General features: G+C 33.1%; 1 protein-coding gene across 1 annotated transcript in view; it reads left to right on the forward strand.

Moving 5' to 3' along the window:
- Positions 1-19,077, forward strand: part of NOL4 (nucleolar protein 4) — a 288,360-nt gene that overhangs the window by 184,306 nt on the left and 84,977 nt on the right. The window contains exons 7-8 of the mRNA XM_008583526.1: positions 15,382-15,561; positions 16,287-16,478. Coding sequence (XP_008581748.1) covers positions 15,382-15,561; positions 16,287-16,478 — 372 coding nt within the window. The remainder of the gene's footprint in view (positions 1-15,381; positions 15,562-16,286; positions 16,479-19,077) is intronic.

The following is a 19,077-nucleotide window of genomic DNA, read 5'->3' on the forward strand; positions in this document are numbered from 1 at the left end:
ATGACAAATTGTGTCTTTTAAGGAATTTTTTTTTTTTATTATTGTAACATAGTTGATTGTATATACCTGTTGGGTACAGAGTTGAATATCAATACCTGTGTGCAATATGTGATACTCAAATCAGGATAATTAGTATATTCAACATTATACAATGTAAGCACGATTTTTGGCCCTTTACCAATCCTCCATTACTCTTCCTCCCTCTCCCTCTTTCCCACCTCTGGTAACCTCAGTTCTTTTCTCTCCTTTTGAAAATTCAACATATTATTGTTATCTATCTATCTATATACTTATTTATTTGTTGACTCTCACTTATGAGTGAGAATGTGCAATTTTTCTCTTTCCGTCCTGGCTTATTTCACTTAACATAATTTTATCTAAATTTCATTATTTTTTATAGCAGAGTAGTGTTCCATTGTGTATATATATCACATTTTGCTTATCCAGTCTTCTGATGATGGATATTTAGGTTGGCTGCATAGTCTGACTTTTGTAAATAGAGCTGCGTTAAACATGGGAGTGCAGGTATCCCTTCAATATGATGATTTCCTTTACTTTGTATATATACCCAACAGAGAGAATTGCTGGATTATATGGCGATTCTATCTGTAGTTGTTTGAGGAAACTGCACACCATTTTCCATAATGGCTCCACCAATTTACAATCCCACCAGCAGTGTAGGAGATTTCCTCTTTCTCCACATCTTCATCAGCATTTGTTATTCTCTGTCTTTTATAATAGCCAGTCTCAATGTGGTGAGATGATATTTCAATCTGGTTTTGATTTGCATTTCCCTGATGCTGAGTGATGTTGAGCATTTTTTTTTTTTTTTTACTGTTAAGTTGTTTGAGTTCCTCGTTTATTCTGGATATTAATCCTTTGTCAGATGAATAGTTTGCAAATGTTTTCTCCCACTCTGTAGCTTGTCTTCTTACTCTGTTGTTTCTTTTGCTGTATAGAAGCTTTTTAGTTTGATATAATCCTATTTGTTTATTTTTCTGTTTGTTGCCTGTGCTTTGCAGATCATATCCATAAAGTCTTTGCCCAGTCCTACTTCCTGAAGTGTTTCCTATGTTTTCTTTTATGAGTTTTATAGTTTCATGTCTTACATTTAAGTCTTTAATACATTTTAAGTTGATTTTGTAATATGATGAGGGGTATGGATTGAGTTTCATTCTTCTGTATATGGAAGTTCGGTTTTCCCAGCACCATTTATTGAAGAGGTAGTCTTTTCCTCAATGTATGTTCTTGGTACCTTTGTCGAAGATCAGTTGGCTGTAAGTACATGGATTGGGTTCTGTATTGTGTCCCATTGGTCCATTTGTCTGTTTTTGTGCCAGTACCATGCTGCTTTTTTACTATAGTTTTGTAGCATAATTTCAAGATAGTGTTATGCCTACAGCTTTATTTTTTTATTTATTTTTTTGCTCAGTTTTGCTTGGCTATTCAAGGTCTTTTGTTGTTCCACATGAATATTAGGACTGCTTTTTTCTATTTCTCTGAAGAATATCACTGGTATTTTGATGGGGATTGCACTGAACCTGTAGATCCCTTTGGGTAGTATGGACATTTTCACAATGTTAATTCTTCCAATCCAAGAGCATGGAATGTCTTTCGATCTTTTTGTGTCCTCTTTAATTTCTTTCAACAGTGATTTGTAGTTCTTCTTGTGGAGATCTTTCAGCTACCTGGTTAAATTGATACCTGGGTATTTTATTTTTTTGGTGATAATTTTAAATGGGCTAGCTTTCTTGTTTTCTTTTTTCTTTTACTTCATTGTTGGAGTATAAAAACTCTACTGATTTTTGCATGTTGATTTTGTATCCAGCAACTTAGCTTTACTGAAATTACTTATTGACTATAAGAGTTTTGTTTTGCTTTGTTTTGTTTTTGTAGAGTCTTTTGGTTTTTCTACATATAAGATCATAACATTTGCCAATACGGACAATTCGACTTCATCTTTTCCAGTCTAGATGCACTTTATTTTTTTCTCTTGCCTGATTGTGCTGGCTGGTACTACCAATACTATGGTAAATATTCCATTTCATCAAAGCTATTGAAATTGTGGGCATAGAGTTGTTCACAGTTGTTCATATTCCTTTATTAGTCTTTTGATTCTATGGAGTTTGTAGTGATGTCTCATTTTTCATTTGTGGTATTAATAATTTGTGTCTTTTTACTTTTTGCTTAGCTTGACTAGAAGCTTATCAATTTTACTTTTTTCAAAAAGTCAGCTTTTGTTTTCTTTGATGTTCTCTATTGATTTCTTATTTTCAAAGTTATTGATTTCTGCTCTAATTTTTATTATTTCTTTTCTTCTCTTTACTATGGATTTAATTTGGTCTTCTTTTCCTAGCTTCCTAAGGTGAAGGCTTAGATTACTGATTTTAGATCTGTCTTCTTTTCATACACACGCACACAAACACACACACAGTTAATGTTATAATCTTTTTAAGTACTGCTTTCACTGTATCTCAAAAATTTTGATAAGTTGTACTTTCATTTTCATTTACTTCAAAGTATTTTTTTTATTTCCCTTGAGATTTCTTCTTTAACGTTTGCATTATATAAAAGTTTGTTGTTTAATCTCCAAGTTTTTGAGGATTTTCCAGCTATATTTCTGTTACTGATTTCTAGTTTAATTCCATTGTGACCTGAGAGTGTACTTTGTATGATATCTTTTCTTCTAAATTTTTTAAGATGTGTTAATGGTAAGTTGATTGATGGTTCTGTTTGGTTCAGCTATGTCTTGATTGATTTTCTGCCTGATGAATATGCCCGTTTCTGATAGATGATGTTGAAGTCTTCAAATACAGTAGCAGATTCACCTGTTTCTCATTGTTGTCTATCAAGTTTTGCCTTACACATTTTGGTGCTCTATTGTTAGGTGCATACACAATAAGGATTGTTCTATGTTCTTGGAGAATTGACCAATTTATCATTAAGTAATAGCCCTTTTTATCCTTATAACTTCTTTGCTTTGAAGTCTGCTATGTCTGAAAATAATGTAACTACTCCAGTATTCTTTATTTTGAGTGTTAGCATAGTATCTTTCTTTACCTGTTTTACTTTTTTTCTGTGTCTTCAGATTTGAAGTAGGTTTCTTGTGGACAACATATACTTGGGTCCTGTTTCTTGATCTATTTTTACGATCTCTGTCTTTTAATTGGTGTATTTATACCATTAATGTTTAGAGTGATTATATAGTTGGATTAATGACTGCCAGGTTTGTTATTGTTTTCTATTCATTGCTCCTTTTCTTTGTTTCTATTTTTATCTTCCAATGTTTTTGGTGTAAACTGAGCATTTTATGATTACATTTTTCTCCTTTTTTAGCATATAAGTTACATGTCTATTTTTACTTTTTTAAATATTGCCTTAGAGTTTTTAATATACATTTACAACTAATCCAAGTTCACTTTCAGATAACACTATATGGCTTCACTTGTAGTGTAAATACCTTGTGATAATAAAATATTCCTAATTTCTCCCTCCTTTCTCTTGTATCTTTATCATCATTCATTTCACTTATATATAAACTATAATCATTGAATATGTTGTTGCTATTATTATTTTTGAACCAAATGCCATTTGTAAGGTCAGTTAAGAATAAGATAAAGAAAAATTTTTATTTCACCTTCACTTATTTCTTCTCTGATCCTCTTCATTTTAAAATGTAGATACAAGTTATTGACCTATATTATTTCCTTGTCTTTGAAGAACTTCTTTTGACATATTTTACCAGGCAAATCTCTTAGCAGCACATTTTCTCAATTTTTGTTTATCTGAGAAAGTCTTCATTTTTTCTTAACTTTTTAAGGATGATTTTTCAGGATACAGAATTCTAGGTTAGTTATTTTTTTGTTATGTTTTGTTTTGTTTCCTCAACACTTCAAATATTTTACTCCATTCTCTTCTAATTTACATGGTTTCTGAGGAGAAGACAGATGTAATTCTTACCTTTGCTCCTCTCTAGGCAAAGTGTTTTTATCCCCCTCCTCTGGATTCTTTCAAGATTTCTTTATCTTTGATTTGCTGTAGTTTGGATATAATATATACCTAGGTGTAGGGTGTTTTTGTTTGCTTTTGTGTTTGTTTTTGCATTTATCTTGCTTAGTGTTTTCTGAGCTTTGTGGATCTGTAGTTTGTTGTTTGACATTAATTTGAGGGAATTCTCAGTCATTATTTCATCAAGTATTGCTTCCATTTTTTTCTCATTTTCTTCTTTGTGCAATTCCGTTGTGCATATGTTACACCTTTTGTAGCTTTCCCACAGTTTTAGTTATTCAGTCCTGTTTTCCTTAGTGATTTCTCTGCTTGCTTTTTCAGACTTTCCATCTCTTTTCTTACATTATCCCTTTTTTCTTGCATATTGTATACTTTTCCATTAGAGTTCTTAGCATATTAATCATGGCTGTTTTAAATTTGTGGCCTGATAATTCCAACATCCCTGCCATATCTGGGTTTGGTTCTGGTGCTTTGTCTGTCTTTTCACACTGTGCTTTTTTTTAAATTAAAAAATAATTAATTTTTTATTTGACATATTGATTGTACATATTATTGGGGTTCAGAGTTATATTTTAGTACATGAACACAATGTATGATATATTCACCATCTCAGAAAAATAAAAAATTATCATTTCTTTGCAATTAGAGCATTGGAGCACCTACCTTTTAGCAATTTGAGAATATACAATAAACGATTATTAATTATAGATGCCTATCACTACTGTAGACCACTAGAACTTGTTTTTCCTATTTAGCTGTAATTTTGTATCCCTTAACCATCTTTTCCTTATCCACCCTTCCCACCTCTCCTTCTCACATCCCTTCCCAGCCTCTAGTAACTACAATTCAGTTCTCTAATTCTGTAACTCAACTATTATTTTTTAGCTCCCACATATGAGTGAAAACATGTGGTATTTATGTTTCTTTGCCTGACTTATTTCACTCAAAATAATGTCTTCTGGGCTCATCCATGTTGGTACAAATGAGAGGATATCATTCACTGTGCTTTTTACCTTGCATAGGGGAAGCATTCTATAGTCTTATGATTAGGTCTCAGAGATCTAGTGACCCTGGGTGCTGGGTTATGACCTTTACAAGTGATTCTTAGAATTTTCTTTTTCCTTTTCTTTTTTCACCCTCTTTGGTGGTACAGGATGGCTAGAGGGTACTAGAGTTGGGTATTACCCTTCTTCTATGCAGAAGGCTAGAGGAAGCTACAGCTGAATAATTTTCTTCCCCCAATTCAGTGAGCCTCTGATAAAATCCCAGTAGATTAGGCTCTGAAACAATAGTTTCTCTTAAAAGCAGGCCTCATAAGGAAGAATAGAATGCTCTGGTGTTATTTCAAAATGGTTGCTTTTCTCCTTCCTCTGCTGGAAACCAGAGGGGATTTTTCTCTGATCTTCACTGTAAGGACCTGGTAAAGCTGCTGGAGGTAAACTCACAAGCTGTGGAACTCCCTATGACTAGGTTCCCCTGGAGTTTTTATTTCTCAGTCTTGTCCACACTGAGCCTCCAGAAAATTGTCAATTATAGTTCAGGTTTTTCTTCACCAGTACTGATTCCCATGGAGGCGAGTTTCTACTCTAGTAAGTTGTGATTCTCTCTATCTACCTGTTTGTCTCTCTGATGTTGAGGAGTAGTAGTTTGTCCTGTGACATTGCTTCTCTAATAGATCTAAGAAGAGTTGTTAATTTTGCAGTTTTCTCAGCATTTACTTGTTACAACGGAGTGATAACTTCTAAGGTCCTTACATGCTGGACTGTACACTGTCAAAAACACTTTGTGAATTTACTATATAATAATTATTTGAAATTTTTGTGGGATTTAAATTATTGTACTTTATTAAAATTTCCTACTCATTGGGCAGCTTAGAAACAATATCTGATTTAAACACTGAATAATTAATGGTGTTATGAGCTAACAGTTCCTTTTCCACAACTCTAAAAGTCAAAAGGCTCTGAAAAATAAAAATTTTTGCATCAATTTGAGGCAAACGTGTTTGACAAAACCTACCAGAATTTATGTGAAGCTATTTATAGTCTTTAATTTTTCATTCTTGTGTAAACATTTATGTGATTTTTCTGGATAAATATTAATAAATTTTTAAAGGGTGCTTCTGGGGTATTTCAAACTCTATAGTTTATTCTCCACATGCTATTTCTAAATCCAAAAATACTGAATTCTAAAACATTTCTGATATGAAAGGTTTCAAATAAAGGATCATGGTTCCATAATAGTATTTTTTATTATCATAATTGAAGATGTATCTTTAATAGGTAATATGTTACTGTGAAATTAACGAGAAGTGGAGTAAGCTTATATCGTTAGGGCATTTTATAGATGGCTGAAAAAGGTATACAGATAATTTAATTTACAATTTTAAATGATAAGATTGTGTTTGGCATGTTGTTTAAGCATAAATAAAATAACTATAAAGAATATTGTTATTTATTAGTTACAGTCCTCGGTTTTCTCTCTCTTTTATTCTACTCATTTTACATCTGAAGGTGAATTTGAGGCTGATTTTGCTTTTATTTTTGTCCTGGGAACTAAGAACAAACATGTTATAATGCCTATTTGAGTCTTACTTCTCAGATATTACATTTATAATAAAAGTTTATCTGATATACATATCAAAAAGCATTGCTCTGCAATCAACCATTTCCCACATACCTACCTTCAAAAGTAGATATCAAAGGAAAACAATCCTATGTTTCTGTAAGCCTTTATTTAATTTAAATTCGGTTTTGACCCTCTCTTTTTCACTCCACAATTAAACACCAATATTGTCCAAACAATTATCCATCAGCTTCTAGTAGGCATTTGATATATCCCTAGCACAAAGTGTTTATAGAGTACATTTAAATTAATACTTAATTAACAAAGCCAGAATATCTTTGTATCAATAACTCATGCAGTCATAATTCTTCAAGAAATTTTATAAGTTCTTAAGGAAGCTTGATTTCTTGTAACTGGAACAGATGATAGGGATTTAGCAGAAAAATCTTCCTTACAGAGGAGAAAAAGAATCATCAGTAGAGACCTAACTCATGGATTATGACAATGACTACCTGTTTCTCTTGACATCCAAAGTCTCCTGTGTGGCCAGAATTTGGCCATTTTTCTGATCCTACTCTACCTTTACAACACCCTTTGTATGTACTGGTATCATTCACTGTGACATATGCAAAAGGAATCTCTAGAAAAGGCAGAGAGATATAGTTGAATAAACATCAGTTTTGGAATTAGAATGTATGAGTAGGAATTTAGCTGAAGACAGATGTGGCTGATACCAGCCAACTGGTCACCAGTCCAGCTTTCTCTTCTTCCTTGGCACATGATTAAACAGCACTTCCAGTCTTTCCCTTGCCCTTGTGACTGAGTTCTGGGCAATGGAAAGTGAGTGGAAATGAAATACACAGTTTCAGGATCATCCTATGGCCACTTTCCATGTATGATCCACCTTCTCTACTGGATGGATGCAAAGGACTCCAAGGACCTGGATTTCCACATGTGGAAATAGCTTAGGTCACTGGAATTCCACACCAGCAGAATTCACAGTGAAGTTCCCTGCCAGTAAGGGAAAACATTTTGACTTTATCTAAATAAGAAATGAATTGTTTAGTCACTGAGATTTGGGAGAGGGGAGGTTACCAGTTACAGCAGCTAGCATTGTATTGACCAGTACAGATATAAGCATATAGTTAATTTAAGGATAAATTTATGTATATCATACAGTGTCAAAATAATAAATTACACCATGTGTTATATGAGTTAAGTCATGTGTTCCATAACATAGTAGAAATGGGTGGGTAGGCGCTGAAGTTAGACTGTAAGAGTTCACATCACAGCTCCACCATTCACTCTCATTGTTTTCATTTTAGCAAATGAGTGTAGCAGTATCAAACTTGCGGGGTCTCTGTAAGAGTGAACTAATATGTGTAAAGTACTAAGTACATCGCTGGAACATAAGCACAATATGAGTGAATTATTATTGTGTTTATTATTTTTATTCTTGATGCTAGTGCTGTTGCTAGAATTATTTTAAAAGTAAGACAAATGAACCAAATCAAATATTTTATCTGTAAGTTAAGATCATTGCAAAATGAGATACCAGGCTTGGTGATTCCACCTAGGTAACAATCGTTTTCTTAATGTCTGAAACTTAGGCTAGTGAAATGATTACAAAATATTTCTAAAATATTTATTGTGAGCAAAAATGTTAATAGTGCCCCAAACCACTACAATATTATAGTTATTTGAATTGGTGATAAAATTAATGACTGGAAGTTCAATTCTCCTTCAACTCAAATTTAACTCTACAAAGAAAAAAAAAGAAATTCTACAAATATATGAAATAAAATTACAGTAAAATCAGACTTTGGGAAAATATATCAACAGTATGAATAACATTTTTTCATCATCAAACATCAAAGTACTTTAATAAAATCTAAAAGATATTCACAGTAGACATTCTGAGATCTGATGCCTATATTTACATTTTATTACTTTAATTGTGAAAACTAAACTGAGATATTAGAAGATGAATTTTGCCATTTTAGGACTTCTACATTAGATTAGTAGGTTAATAAATTTAATTGTGTTTGAAACTTTGAAAGAAGAGTTAGATCAGGGATTGACATTTTTATTTACTGGATAATAAGACTTCTCTAATATAATACATTCTAACCTTATAATAAAAGGTAAAATTAGTATCACTAAGAATGTCTCTCTCCAGAAGCTTCAAGAACATATACTTGGTTGAAGTCTTCCTCTTAAAAGAGCTTGGAGGAGCTTGGAAGCTTGGGATTAAAAGGAACCTTAAATGTCATTTTTTGCACATATTTTTGTCATCATTTGTATAATAAAAAATAAAAGCCTTGATAAATTGATTAAAATATGTATCATACTCTCTCAGGAGCAATTCTTTCACATAGAAGTATGTAGTAACCTTAAATAAAATGTGTTGCTTTTAACTTATGCATTTATTCCTAAATGGAATGTGCAGAATGGGGCAATTTTTTCTCAGGTGGGAAAACTTCAGTGGCCATTTAGCACACTAGCCATGTATACCATAAGACAGTTTAGTTGTTCTAAACCTGTTCTGTAATGACGGCTTATACTTCTCTTCCCACTCCCTGCCCCGCCAGTTTATGCAGCCTCACTTGCATTTCTCTTCTCTTCTGCCTTGAGTGTGTGCTAACACTTGAGATTAGTTGTTATCTGTTTGGTGTTGAATCTCTGTGTATGATTGCATTGCCTAGCCTCACAAACCTGTCTCTCACAAGATGACTTCCTGTCATTAATAAATCATATTCATCAGAATAAAAAGTTCCCATCCCAGACCAACTGAATGAGCAACTTTGGAGCTGAGCTCAGCAATCTGTGCTTTAACATGCCTTCTGTGGGATTCTGAGGCACACTTAAGTTTGAAGACTTCCTGTCTGGAGCTAACTTCCCTTTGTAGGAAAGATGGCAGATAGAGGAACAAGTTAAATGACACCAGAGAAAGCACGCAGGTAAATTCAAAATATGAGACATTGTATAGGAAAATTGACCTCAGTTCTGCAATAAGTTAGTGACAAAGAAAAAAAAAAGAAAAATATTAAGAGATTTAAGAAACATCATAAAACACATAAAATGTGTAGACATGTTTGTATTATGATTCAAATAAGCCCAATACAAAAAACAGATACCTTATTAATGCAGAGCAAAGGGAAGATAAATTTAACTGTAAAGAAAAACAATATGTTTGGTCCACAGAGCACACATAACTCATTATGGCCTTTTCATGATGAACTAATTTCATTAAATATTGCTCAAAAAAAATAGAGGTGTTTTTTTTTTCCCCCGAATCTTGACCTAATATTTGCAGAGATTCAGCAGAACATTAACAAAAACAGTAAATTCTGTTCAAACATATCTTTTGGGAAAATTTTTTAAAAATTGTCAAACTGATATGAGATGCTGGCCTGATTATCTGAAAACCAAAGGTCACACATCTTGTTTTGCTTGTAAACTATTTTGAACAAGATAGACATTAGATATTTGGATTTTTAGAATTGATAAACTACATTAAGAACTCTCATAGGTCATGAAGATTCCATGAAATTCATAATGGCTATGGTTATTTGGGTCACACATAAATAAAAATGCACTCGTTATTCAAAATGTGTTACCCAGATAGCAGCATATGCATCGTTTGGGTTCTTATTAGAAATCAAAATTCTTGGGCCTCGCTCCCAACCTACTTAATGGGTTCAGCAATTTGTGTTTTAACAAGTCCTTTGGGTGATCCTGATAAATGCCAAAATGAAAGGCTCTAGCCAACCAACATCTTGAAAAACAGACTTGAAAAAATGTCCAGTATTATTTTATGACAAAAAAATAGCTGTGGCTTAAAAATTACTAAGTAAAAGAGATTTCTTTTTTTCACAGGTTATGATGACAGAAGGGATTTTTTAAATAACAGAAATATCATTGGAATCTTCAAAGTAATTGTTAAATTTGATTTGTTTTTTGGACAAGCACTTGAAAAAGTCAAAATGAATTGTCAAATGTTATCTAAAATTTTTAAAGAATCAATCTAAATAATGGGAAAGCATGTACAAAATGGTAAATCAGTAAGCCAGATATTAAATACCATCCACAGTTATACAAATAAATAATTGTAATTTCATATGTAGTTGTTAAATAATAATACAGGGATACCTTGTGAACCATTCATGCAGTGGGATATGATACTTAAGCTGTAATTCAGACCTTTTAGATAAAACAAGTAGGAAACTACAGACTCAATTTGGAAATATATTAGAGCTATGTCATTTGTTGCTTTCTATTTATTTAATAAGGGATTGATAGAACATTCAGATAAAATAGTAACGGAAAAGGAAAAAATCGATGAAGATGAAAAGTGAAATCAAAGGCCATTGTTCTGACACTGAGAAGTGACTTGCAATAAAATTTTTAGATCATACAAAAAAAGTATTTCTTTAGGAGGAAGAAATAACACAATTAATAAAGAGGAATGAATTATATTAACACATTGGAAAATTTAAGTTGTGTGTTGGATTTGACAGAAAATACTGATATAGATGAAGAAAACATAAAATATATAAATTCTGCTTTAATAAAGACATCAGTCGCTGCCCAGGAAAACTCAAAATGCCCTGAAATCTCATGCTTTAAATGAGATTAAACTTAAAATGCCCTGAAAGCAACTTGATTAAGGGTTTCCTCAAACTGAAAATAATCTAGCAGTATGCATGATATTAGCAATAATTATTTCAAGAGCAAAGAGAACATGTCTAAACTAGTTGAAATAAAAAACACATTTCCATCAGACAGGATAAAAAACTTAATCATCTTTCTATTCTCTCTGTAGGGTATAATACTACAAAATCATTGTCATATGAAGAAGCAAAGAATAGGCAGCCAAGAAATGTAGAAAGAAAAATGTATTATAGAGTTGGGGCAGGGAGTTATTTAATTTTTAAAGTATGATATATTTTTACGCATTTTCTGATTTTTATGGCATGTATAAGCTTTTAAAATTTTTTAATTTATTATTTTAAGTACATATTTCTCATTTTAAGTAAATATTCACTTTTGTATCTAATGTTTCAAAAGAGCCAGCACCCGCTCTCCAAAATTTATAACTTTCAGGCCTCACAAAACATGAATCCATCCAATCCCATGAACCAAGAACAATGCTCTAAGCGTGAAGTAGCGCTTCTTACAAGTTGTCAAATAAATGAATGTCATGATAAAAATAGTCAAAATAGATGGGATACCAAACTAATCACAAAACTTATAAACTTACAATTTATTTTGAAAATATAAAATATATTAAAAATAGAGAATACAAGGATATCCATTATCCAAATTTAACGATGATTAAGACTCTCCTATATTTGTTTACTTTCACTCTTTTCCTCTTTTTTCTGTAATATTTTAAGGCAAATCTCAGTTATCCATGTCATTTCATCCCTTCATACCTCAACTTGTGACTAACAAATGTGGACCTTTTCCTTCATGGTTCTGTATATAGCAGACATCTGGACTGTGTCTCACATGGTACATAGAAAGAATGAATCAGCCCAGCATATTTGCATTTAGATTAGTATATTAGAACATTTTTCAAATATTGCACATTGTCATTTATAAAATATATTATACATAATATAGTTTATATTTTAAAAGGTAGGCTTTTCAAATCTATGGAATATTTGCCTTATTAAATCTTATTGGATAGTTCCACCTTGTTAGTGATTTGAACCATAAAGATATGCTGATTTTTAAAATTTAACTGCACTGTTAGTGTCAGTGATCTATTCTAGTTTTATTATCCTTCCTCTGGTTATACTGTTGTGTTAGTGTGATCCTTACGGCATGCTGTACATATGTTACCATGGCACAGAGGCATTTTTGAACACCGGCTATTTCAAATTTCTCAGTGTAAAGGTCAGTTAGTAGCATTTTACTTTGTTGATAGATTTGAGGATAGCTGCTGCTGTTTACCGAGACATTATTATCCATTTAGCTGAGGCCATCTATGTGAATTAGCATGTGTGAAATCTTCATTGTTAATCTAGCCTTGTAATGACTGATTTCTATACCACTCCAGTCTAATTTGCAGGTGACTAAAAGTCAACTTTAAGTAAAAAATAGAGTGCGAATGGGTGGGTGGATGATGTACGGTATCACACAGCTGAAAAGTCTAGGGTTTAATTCCAGAAACAATTGGATTTAGATGCACAAATGGTGATATCAGGACTCTATGCTGCTTAGGCCTCCTGGGGTGAGCTTGATTTTAGTCTTAAGCAAACTCTCTTCACCCATAGGCAAAGTTGAAGTATGCATGTCTAGCGAAGAGAGGGTTGGTACCCATAAGATCAGCAGTTTCACTCAAAAAAAGGTGGTGGGCTGGCAAAGTAGAAGATACCACAAAAGGGCCCATAGTTGGTGTTGGACACAGTTATCAAAATTTGTGGAAAATGTCTTTATTTACATTCATCTTCTTTTACATCTTTCTCTTTCTACTTTTGTAATCCACTTTGATTCTGTAACCCAACATTCTCGCTCTTTCTGCTAACTCCCATGACCCCTTACTCTCAAACCTCCCAGTGGTATGTGGATGGACTCTGTTTAACTTCTCCTCTAGCAATTTACCCAGTGTCTGAGGCTAAATCAGTAAGTTAAATTTGTCAAGCCTTAATTAAATCATTTATAATGTGGATAATATATTGTATTAGTCAGGGTTCTCCCAAGAAACAGAACCAAGAAAAGACACACACACACACACACACACACACACACACACACACACACACACAAAACAGTTCCACAGTCTGCTGTCAACAAGCTAGATATCCAGGAAAAGCCAGTGGTGTAGTTCGGTCTGAGTTTGCAGGCGTGAGAATAAAGGGAGCTGATGGTTAAAGTCTCAGTATGTCCCAGCTCAAGCGGTCATGTGGAAAGGGTAGTTCTCCCTTCCTCTGCCTTTTGTTCTGTTCAGGGCCTCAATGGATTGGTTGCTGCCCACCCACACTGGGGAGTGCAAACTGCTTTACTTGACTCCACTGATTCAAATGCTGAACTCATCTGGAAACATCCTCAGAGACACACCTAGAAATAATGTTTAGCTTACTATCTGGGTGCCATGTGATCCCATCAAGTTGACACATAAAATTAACCATAAAATATAGCAATATAATTTATTATCATTATCATTGATAAATTTTAAATATTGCATAATATATATGAATGTATTAATACAAGTTCTGCTGTGGTTTGTTAATTTTAGCACACTACATGAGTCTAAAACACTACTAAATCTCCTCTGATCCATTTAAAACACATCTTTCATTAGATTTGCTCAAGCCATGCTGACATAGTATCTGAAAAACAAATTGGTAGTTGGATGATAAATTATGATACTGGTTTAATGTGTCTCTTCCCAAAGATACTCCTATTTTTAAAGTTGGTGCCAAGAAATATAGCGCCTTAGAAATTCATTCCTACTGATACTGTAATAATATCCTCCTAGTTATCATTCAATAGACATAGCATAGAAGAGAGTTAAGATCATAGGTTCCGGAGCCAGACTTCAGGGGTTCCAATCCTGACTACTTCATTTGCTAGCTATGTGACATTAGGAAAGTTACTTAGCTGGTTCATTGTAAATGAAATTAATTATATATGTAATAAGGCTTAGTATAGTGTCTGACACGTAATAGGAACTTGATTAATAATTGCCGAGTGAATAGTACTCTATGGCACATGACCTTTACACAGTAACAAGTGTATAGTGATAATAAAGGTTTGTTGAGGAAAGAAATGATTGACATTGAGATAGATATTTATGGGCTGGAGCAAGAGTTTTGGAAATTGAAAATGGTTTATTGTTATGCTATACACTGCTTACTTATTACATCATATAGTTGGATTTCATTTACTTCTAGGTCACTTCTCCCAAATTAACTCTAGAATTAGCCCAGGAAGTCGTAAGGGGAAATATGTTTAATACGTGTAATCCCAAAATGAAAAATTTACTTAGTATAGAATGGCTTCATTTACATAAAGATATACATTTTTGCATTCTGACAACTGAATGTTTAAGGCCATCAATTGTTTATGTAGTAATTTTTAAATATTTTAAAATTTGGGGGTGTGTAATGATTTTTACATTAAAATATAAGCCACAGTTACTGATTTAATTGTTGTTGCTTTAAATTTGTCATGTCCTTTTACATAGTGTTGGAATGCAGAAGCACTACACTTAATGGATGATTAGGAACAAATCTGGCTCCCTTTTCCTAAATCAAAATCAGATGCCACTTTAAGACTGAGAGACAATTTATAAATTTATTTGAAAGCATGTTGTCTTATAATTAACACCTCTAATCTCAATAAATTTTATATAGTCCCTATTGGTCAAGTTAATCAGTTTTCATGTCTTTTTAAAGAATACTTGATGCAATTAGACTGACTAAGCTCTGAGGTCATACCTATTTCTAAAAATATATGATTCAATCATTATCTTGCAAAATTGATTACAGGTTAGTTTCTTTTGAATACGAATATTAAGAAGAAACAGTAATTGCTCAGGAATAGCTAAATTCAATAAAATTTTCTTCAGTGATGGAAAAATTCCATGTCAGCTATTGAGCACTTGAAATGTGACTAGTATGACTGAGGAAATGAATTTTTAATTTAATTTGAATTAATTTTGACTTAAAATAGCCACAGCTCTGGAGTTATCATCTCATAAATAAGACTTTTGAGAAACAGTTGAACTTAAAATAAAACATATAATGAGCAAGCTTGTGCAGTGAATTTAAAAGAAGCAATTTTGCCCTTTCTTTTCAGTCTCCTGCACATAGTTATTCAAGCTATGACTCTGGCAAAAATGAGAGCGTGGACCGAGGTGCTGAGGACCTATCACTAAACAGGGGAGATGAGGACGAAGATGACCACGATGACCATGACGATTCTGAGAAAGTTAACGAGACAGATGGTGTTGAAGCTGAGCGACTGAAAGCCTTTAATGTGAGTCCTGCCACACTCCCTGTGTGATTTAATTTTTACCACTTCACTTTCATGTTGTTGCTTGTTGGTAAATGTGGATATTTTAGAGACATGTTTGTTTAATTTACAGAAGGATTTTAAAAGTACATGAAACACTCTTTGCCAGCCAGACACCAGAATTGCTGTGTTTTGTTTAGAATTTTAAAGCCAAATGTGAGCTGAAAACTGGATTTGTGTTGTGTGAGTATGCATGTTTATCTAGTGGATGGAGGGGCCTCAGCTTAGTCCTTGGAAGAGTATGCCCATCATCAGTTTTATCTTTTGCTTTCCTAGCTTATCTAATTATGCATGACAAAAGAGTCGATCGTTCGTTTTCAGAGATTAATCTTCTGTGCAGTGTAGCAATGGAACAGTTGTATTTATCATTAATAGAAAATTTAATGGTATGCTCAATTGTCACAGTCTGCTGTTATTTCCTGATTTTTTTCAACACGAAAGTCTATTCTTTTCTGTCTCTATGTCTGTCTGTCTGCCTTTCTCTCTCTTTTTCTCTCTCTATTTTTTAACCCAACCATTTAGAAGTCTTTTAAAAAGTGTTTGCTTAAAATTTCTGGCTTTCCATTGCAAAGTTCTCCAGTGCATAAACCAGAAAAGAGTATATTCCTATCGGTAATCAAGACAGGAAGCTAGGACCAGAAGAGAGCAGCCCTCCAAACCCTTCTCCTCTGTCTCCCTCTTGCCAACAGATGTTTGTCAGGCTGTTTGTAGATGAAAACTTGGACCGAATGGTCCCAATCTCTAAGCAGCCCAAAGAAAAGATCCAGGCTATCATTGACTCATGCAGGCGACAATTCCCTGAGTATCAAGAGCGTGCCAGGAAACGTATACGTACTTACCTCAAGTCCTGCAGGCGGATGAAAAGAAGTGGTTTTGAGATGGTGAGTTTTGAATTAAAACACAGCCCTAGATTCCATCAAAATCCCACATGTAAACCATGACACTATTTTTTTTTTCATCTTAGTGTCTTTTTTTTTTCTTTTTTCCATACTGTCAGGTCAAAGGGCTTTTGTTTGCTTGTTTGTTTTTTTCCCTTTTCCTTTTCATCTTCCCGAAGTATTTATTCCCTTTCGTTTATTTAATAAGGAATACCCTGAGACCAGTGCTCACAGGACCACGTGGTGCCACACCACAGAAAATGAGGGCGATATGAGTAAAAACCAGTGAGAACCAGCATCTTGTTCATGTCTGTTTTCTCTCTGTCACTGCTAAAGTGGGTATGAGGTTAACCAAGTCTTGAACTGAAGCACTGGTTGTGGCGTTAGGTGGCTTGTGAGAATGGCTTTCTCTTAAATGAAAGCAAATAGATGGATCCATCTGAGGAATACCATTTTCATACTAATGATTAACACATAGGAAGCCTTGAAAAGAAAGATCAGGGAATGCAAATGCTCAGGTGAAATATAAGGCTTTGTCGTACTGGGTGTGTTTATTTGTGTGCTTGTAGATGGTTCCATGAGTTTTTATATTCAGCTTGGCTTTATAGATGGATGAGATTTTTTGGACATTAGATTACTTATGGGGTGGAAATTAGAAATCAATATTTTCTGAACTTTATGCTATTTCTTCTTGCTCTAATTGTTACAGATAGAAACAGGGCATACATTTACAGTGTATGTGCCTTTTCCATTTCTTTATTTTTCATGTATGTGAGCAGAAACATATTAGAAATTTTGTATTAGAAACTGTTTTTTTGTATGCTTCTCTAAGAAGGCTCCATAAAAGCCTTGACATTAGTGTTTGTGACTTGTACCTGTAATTGATTAGGTGTGCTAGGGTTTGAGTTGGTATAGATAAGAGAAGTTTCAGAGTGTGTCATATGTGAGAAATAATTTTTCGGATGTAAAATCCTGTAAGATTAATGACAGAAATAACAAATCTACTGCTATCAGTCTTTCTACATTGGCTTGTAAAAATATTTTTGATATTTTTAAGGGAAATTGGCTATTTTTTTAAGGGACGCAGTCTTCCCAGATGATCAGGAGCATGTGCTCAGTCCCCAAAGAGCCTGGTTTTGAGTTCTGGATCCACCACTTTCTGACTATGTGATTCAGCTGCCTGTGCTCAGGTTCTCTCTCTGGAGATGATAATAACCCCCAATTTATACAGCTGTGAGAATTATGTAAGTTTTCTCATGTAAACTTCTGCGAGTCATTTCCAGCATGTAGTAAGCACTCAACAAATCTTAACTCTAAAAATATTATCAAATATTATTTAATCCATTATCTGAAAATAATTTCCCCAAATATTTGTATCCTACCATTGCAGAACACTCCAACTAAGTATTTGGTTATTTCTCAAGATACCTACAGTGGATATGGAGTTTGTGGTGTATACCTTGCTTCACAACAAAAATGGCGTAATTTTAGTAAACTAAATTATGACGATAGAGGTGGGATGGTATAAGACAGAATGAGAGATTGTTCGGAGAAAATAAAGCTATTTCCCACTTTACTGAATTATTCAAAGATTATTATGACCTATACAATAGGCAATAGATGACAGACAAAAAGGACATCTAAACAAGTATAAACACTCAAACCTGGCATTGACATCAGGTTCAAGGCTACTCACAGTTGACATTAAATTCCAATTGAAACTAAGTATATCTCATTCAGAGTACAATGCACTCTATATACATTTCTCATTCAATAACAATTAAGATGATAATGTCAACCCATATATCAAGATTTTTATTTTTGCCAACATCCAGATTTACAACTTTTTCCTAATTTGCTAATGTTAGTAGTTATTTGCTAATGTTATTTATTCTTTTGTAAAATTTCTTATTTTTCATGGTATAAAATTTTTAATCATTATTTAAGAGAGAAAAATCATCACCATAAAATTCTTAAGTTCTCTAAGACATATTTGAGACATTCGACTGTTTTTTTTTAATTGCTGTTTTTATTCATTGTATGTATTTACTTTAACATGGATATCTATTTGGTATAAACCTTGTACTATTCATAGAGAAGGCGAAAAAGTTGACTAACAAAAAGCCAGGAAGTTTTATAAACTAAGTTTGAAGTAAATATGCTGTAAAGAAATGAAATTGTATTTAACTTTTAATAATTTTCATTCATTTATTTATTCAGTACATGTATAACATACATAATATTGTACAAAATAATAAGGAAAAAATATGACATGCCCAACTTGTTAATTATGAAAGCATAATACATTACCTGATCCTTATGATTTGTTGAGGTAGCAAGTTGTGTGAAGTGAAATGCTCAAGTAATAATACGAGGCCTTATGTAATTAAATGTAAGTGAATGACATGGACGAAAGTGGGTATTTTAATTTAGCCCATTTTTATTTCACATATTACTTAGTAATATACAATTGAAAATAACAAATTCAATCCACCATCTAGTGGACACTTGGAATTTTGATTTGTTTTATGTATTGCTTCATTGTCATGGATTGTGGGTAGGATTTTGTATCATTTTGAATACTCATTCTTACCTAGAACAG

The sequence above is a fragment of the Galeopterus variegatus genome, unplaced genomic scaffold, assembly GCF_000696425.1.
Source record: "Galeopterus variegatus unplaced genomic scaffold, G_variegatus-3.0.2 Scaffold2955, whole genome shotgun sequence".
Classification (NCBI taxonomy): domain Eukaryota; kingdom Metazoa; phylum Chordata; class Mammalia; order Dermoptera; family Cynocephalidae; genus Galeopterus; species Galeopterus variegatus.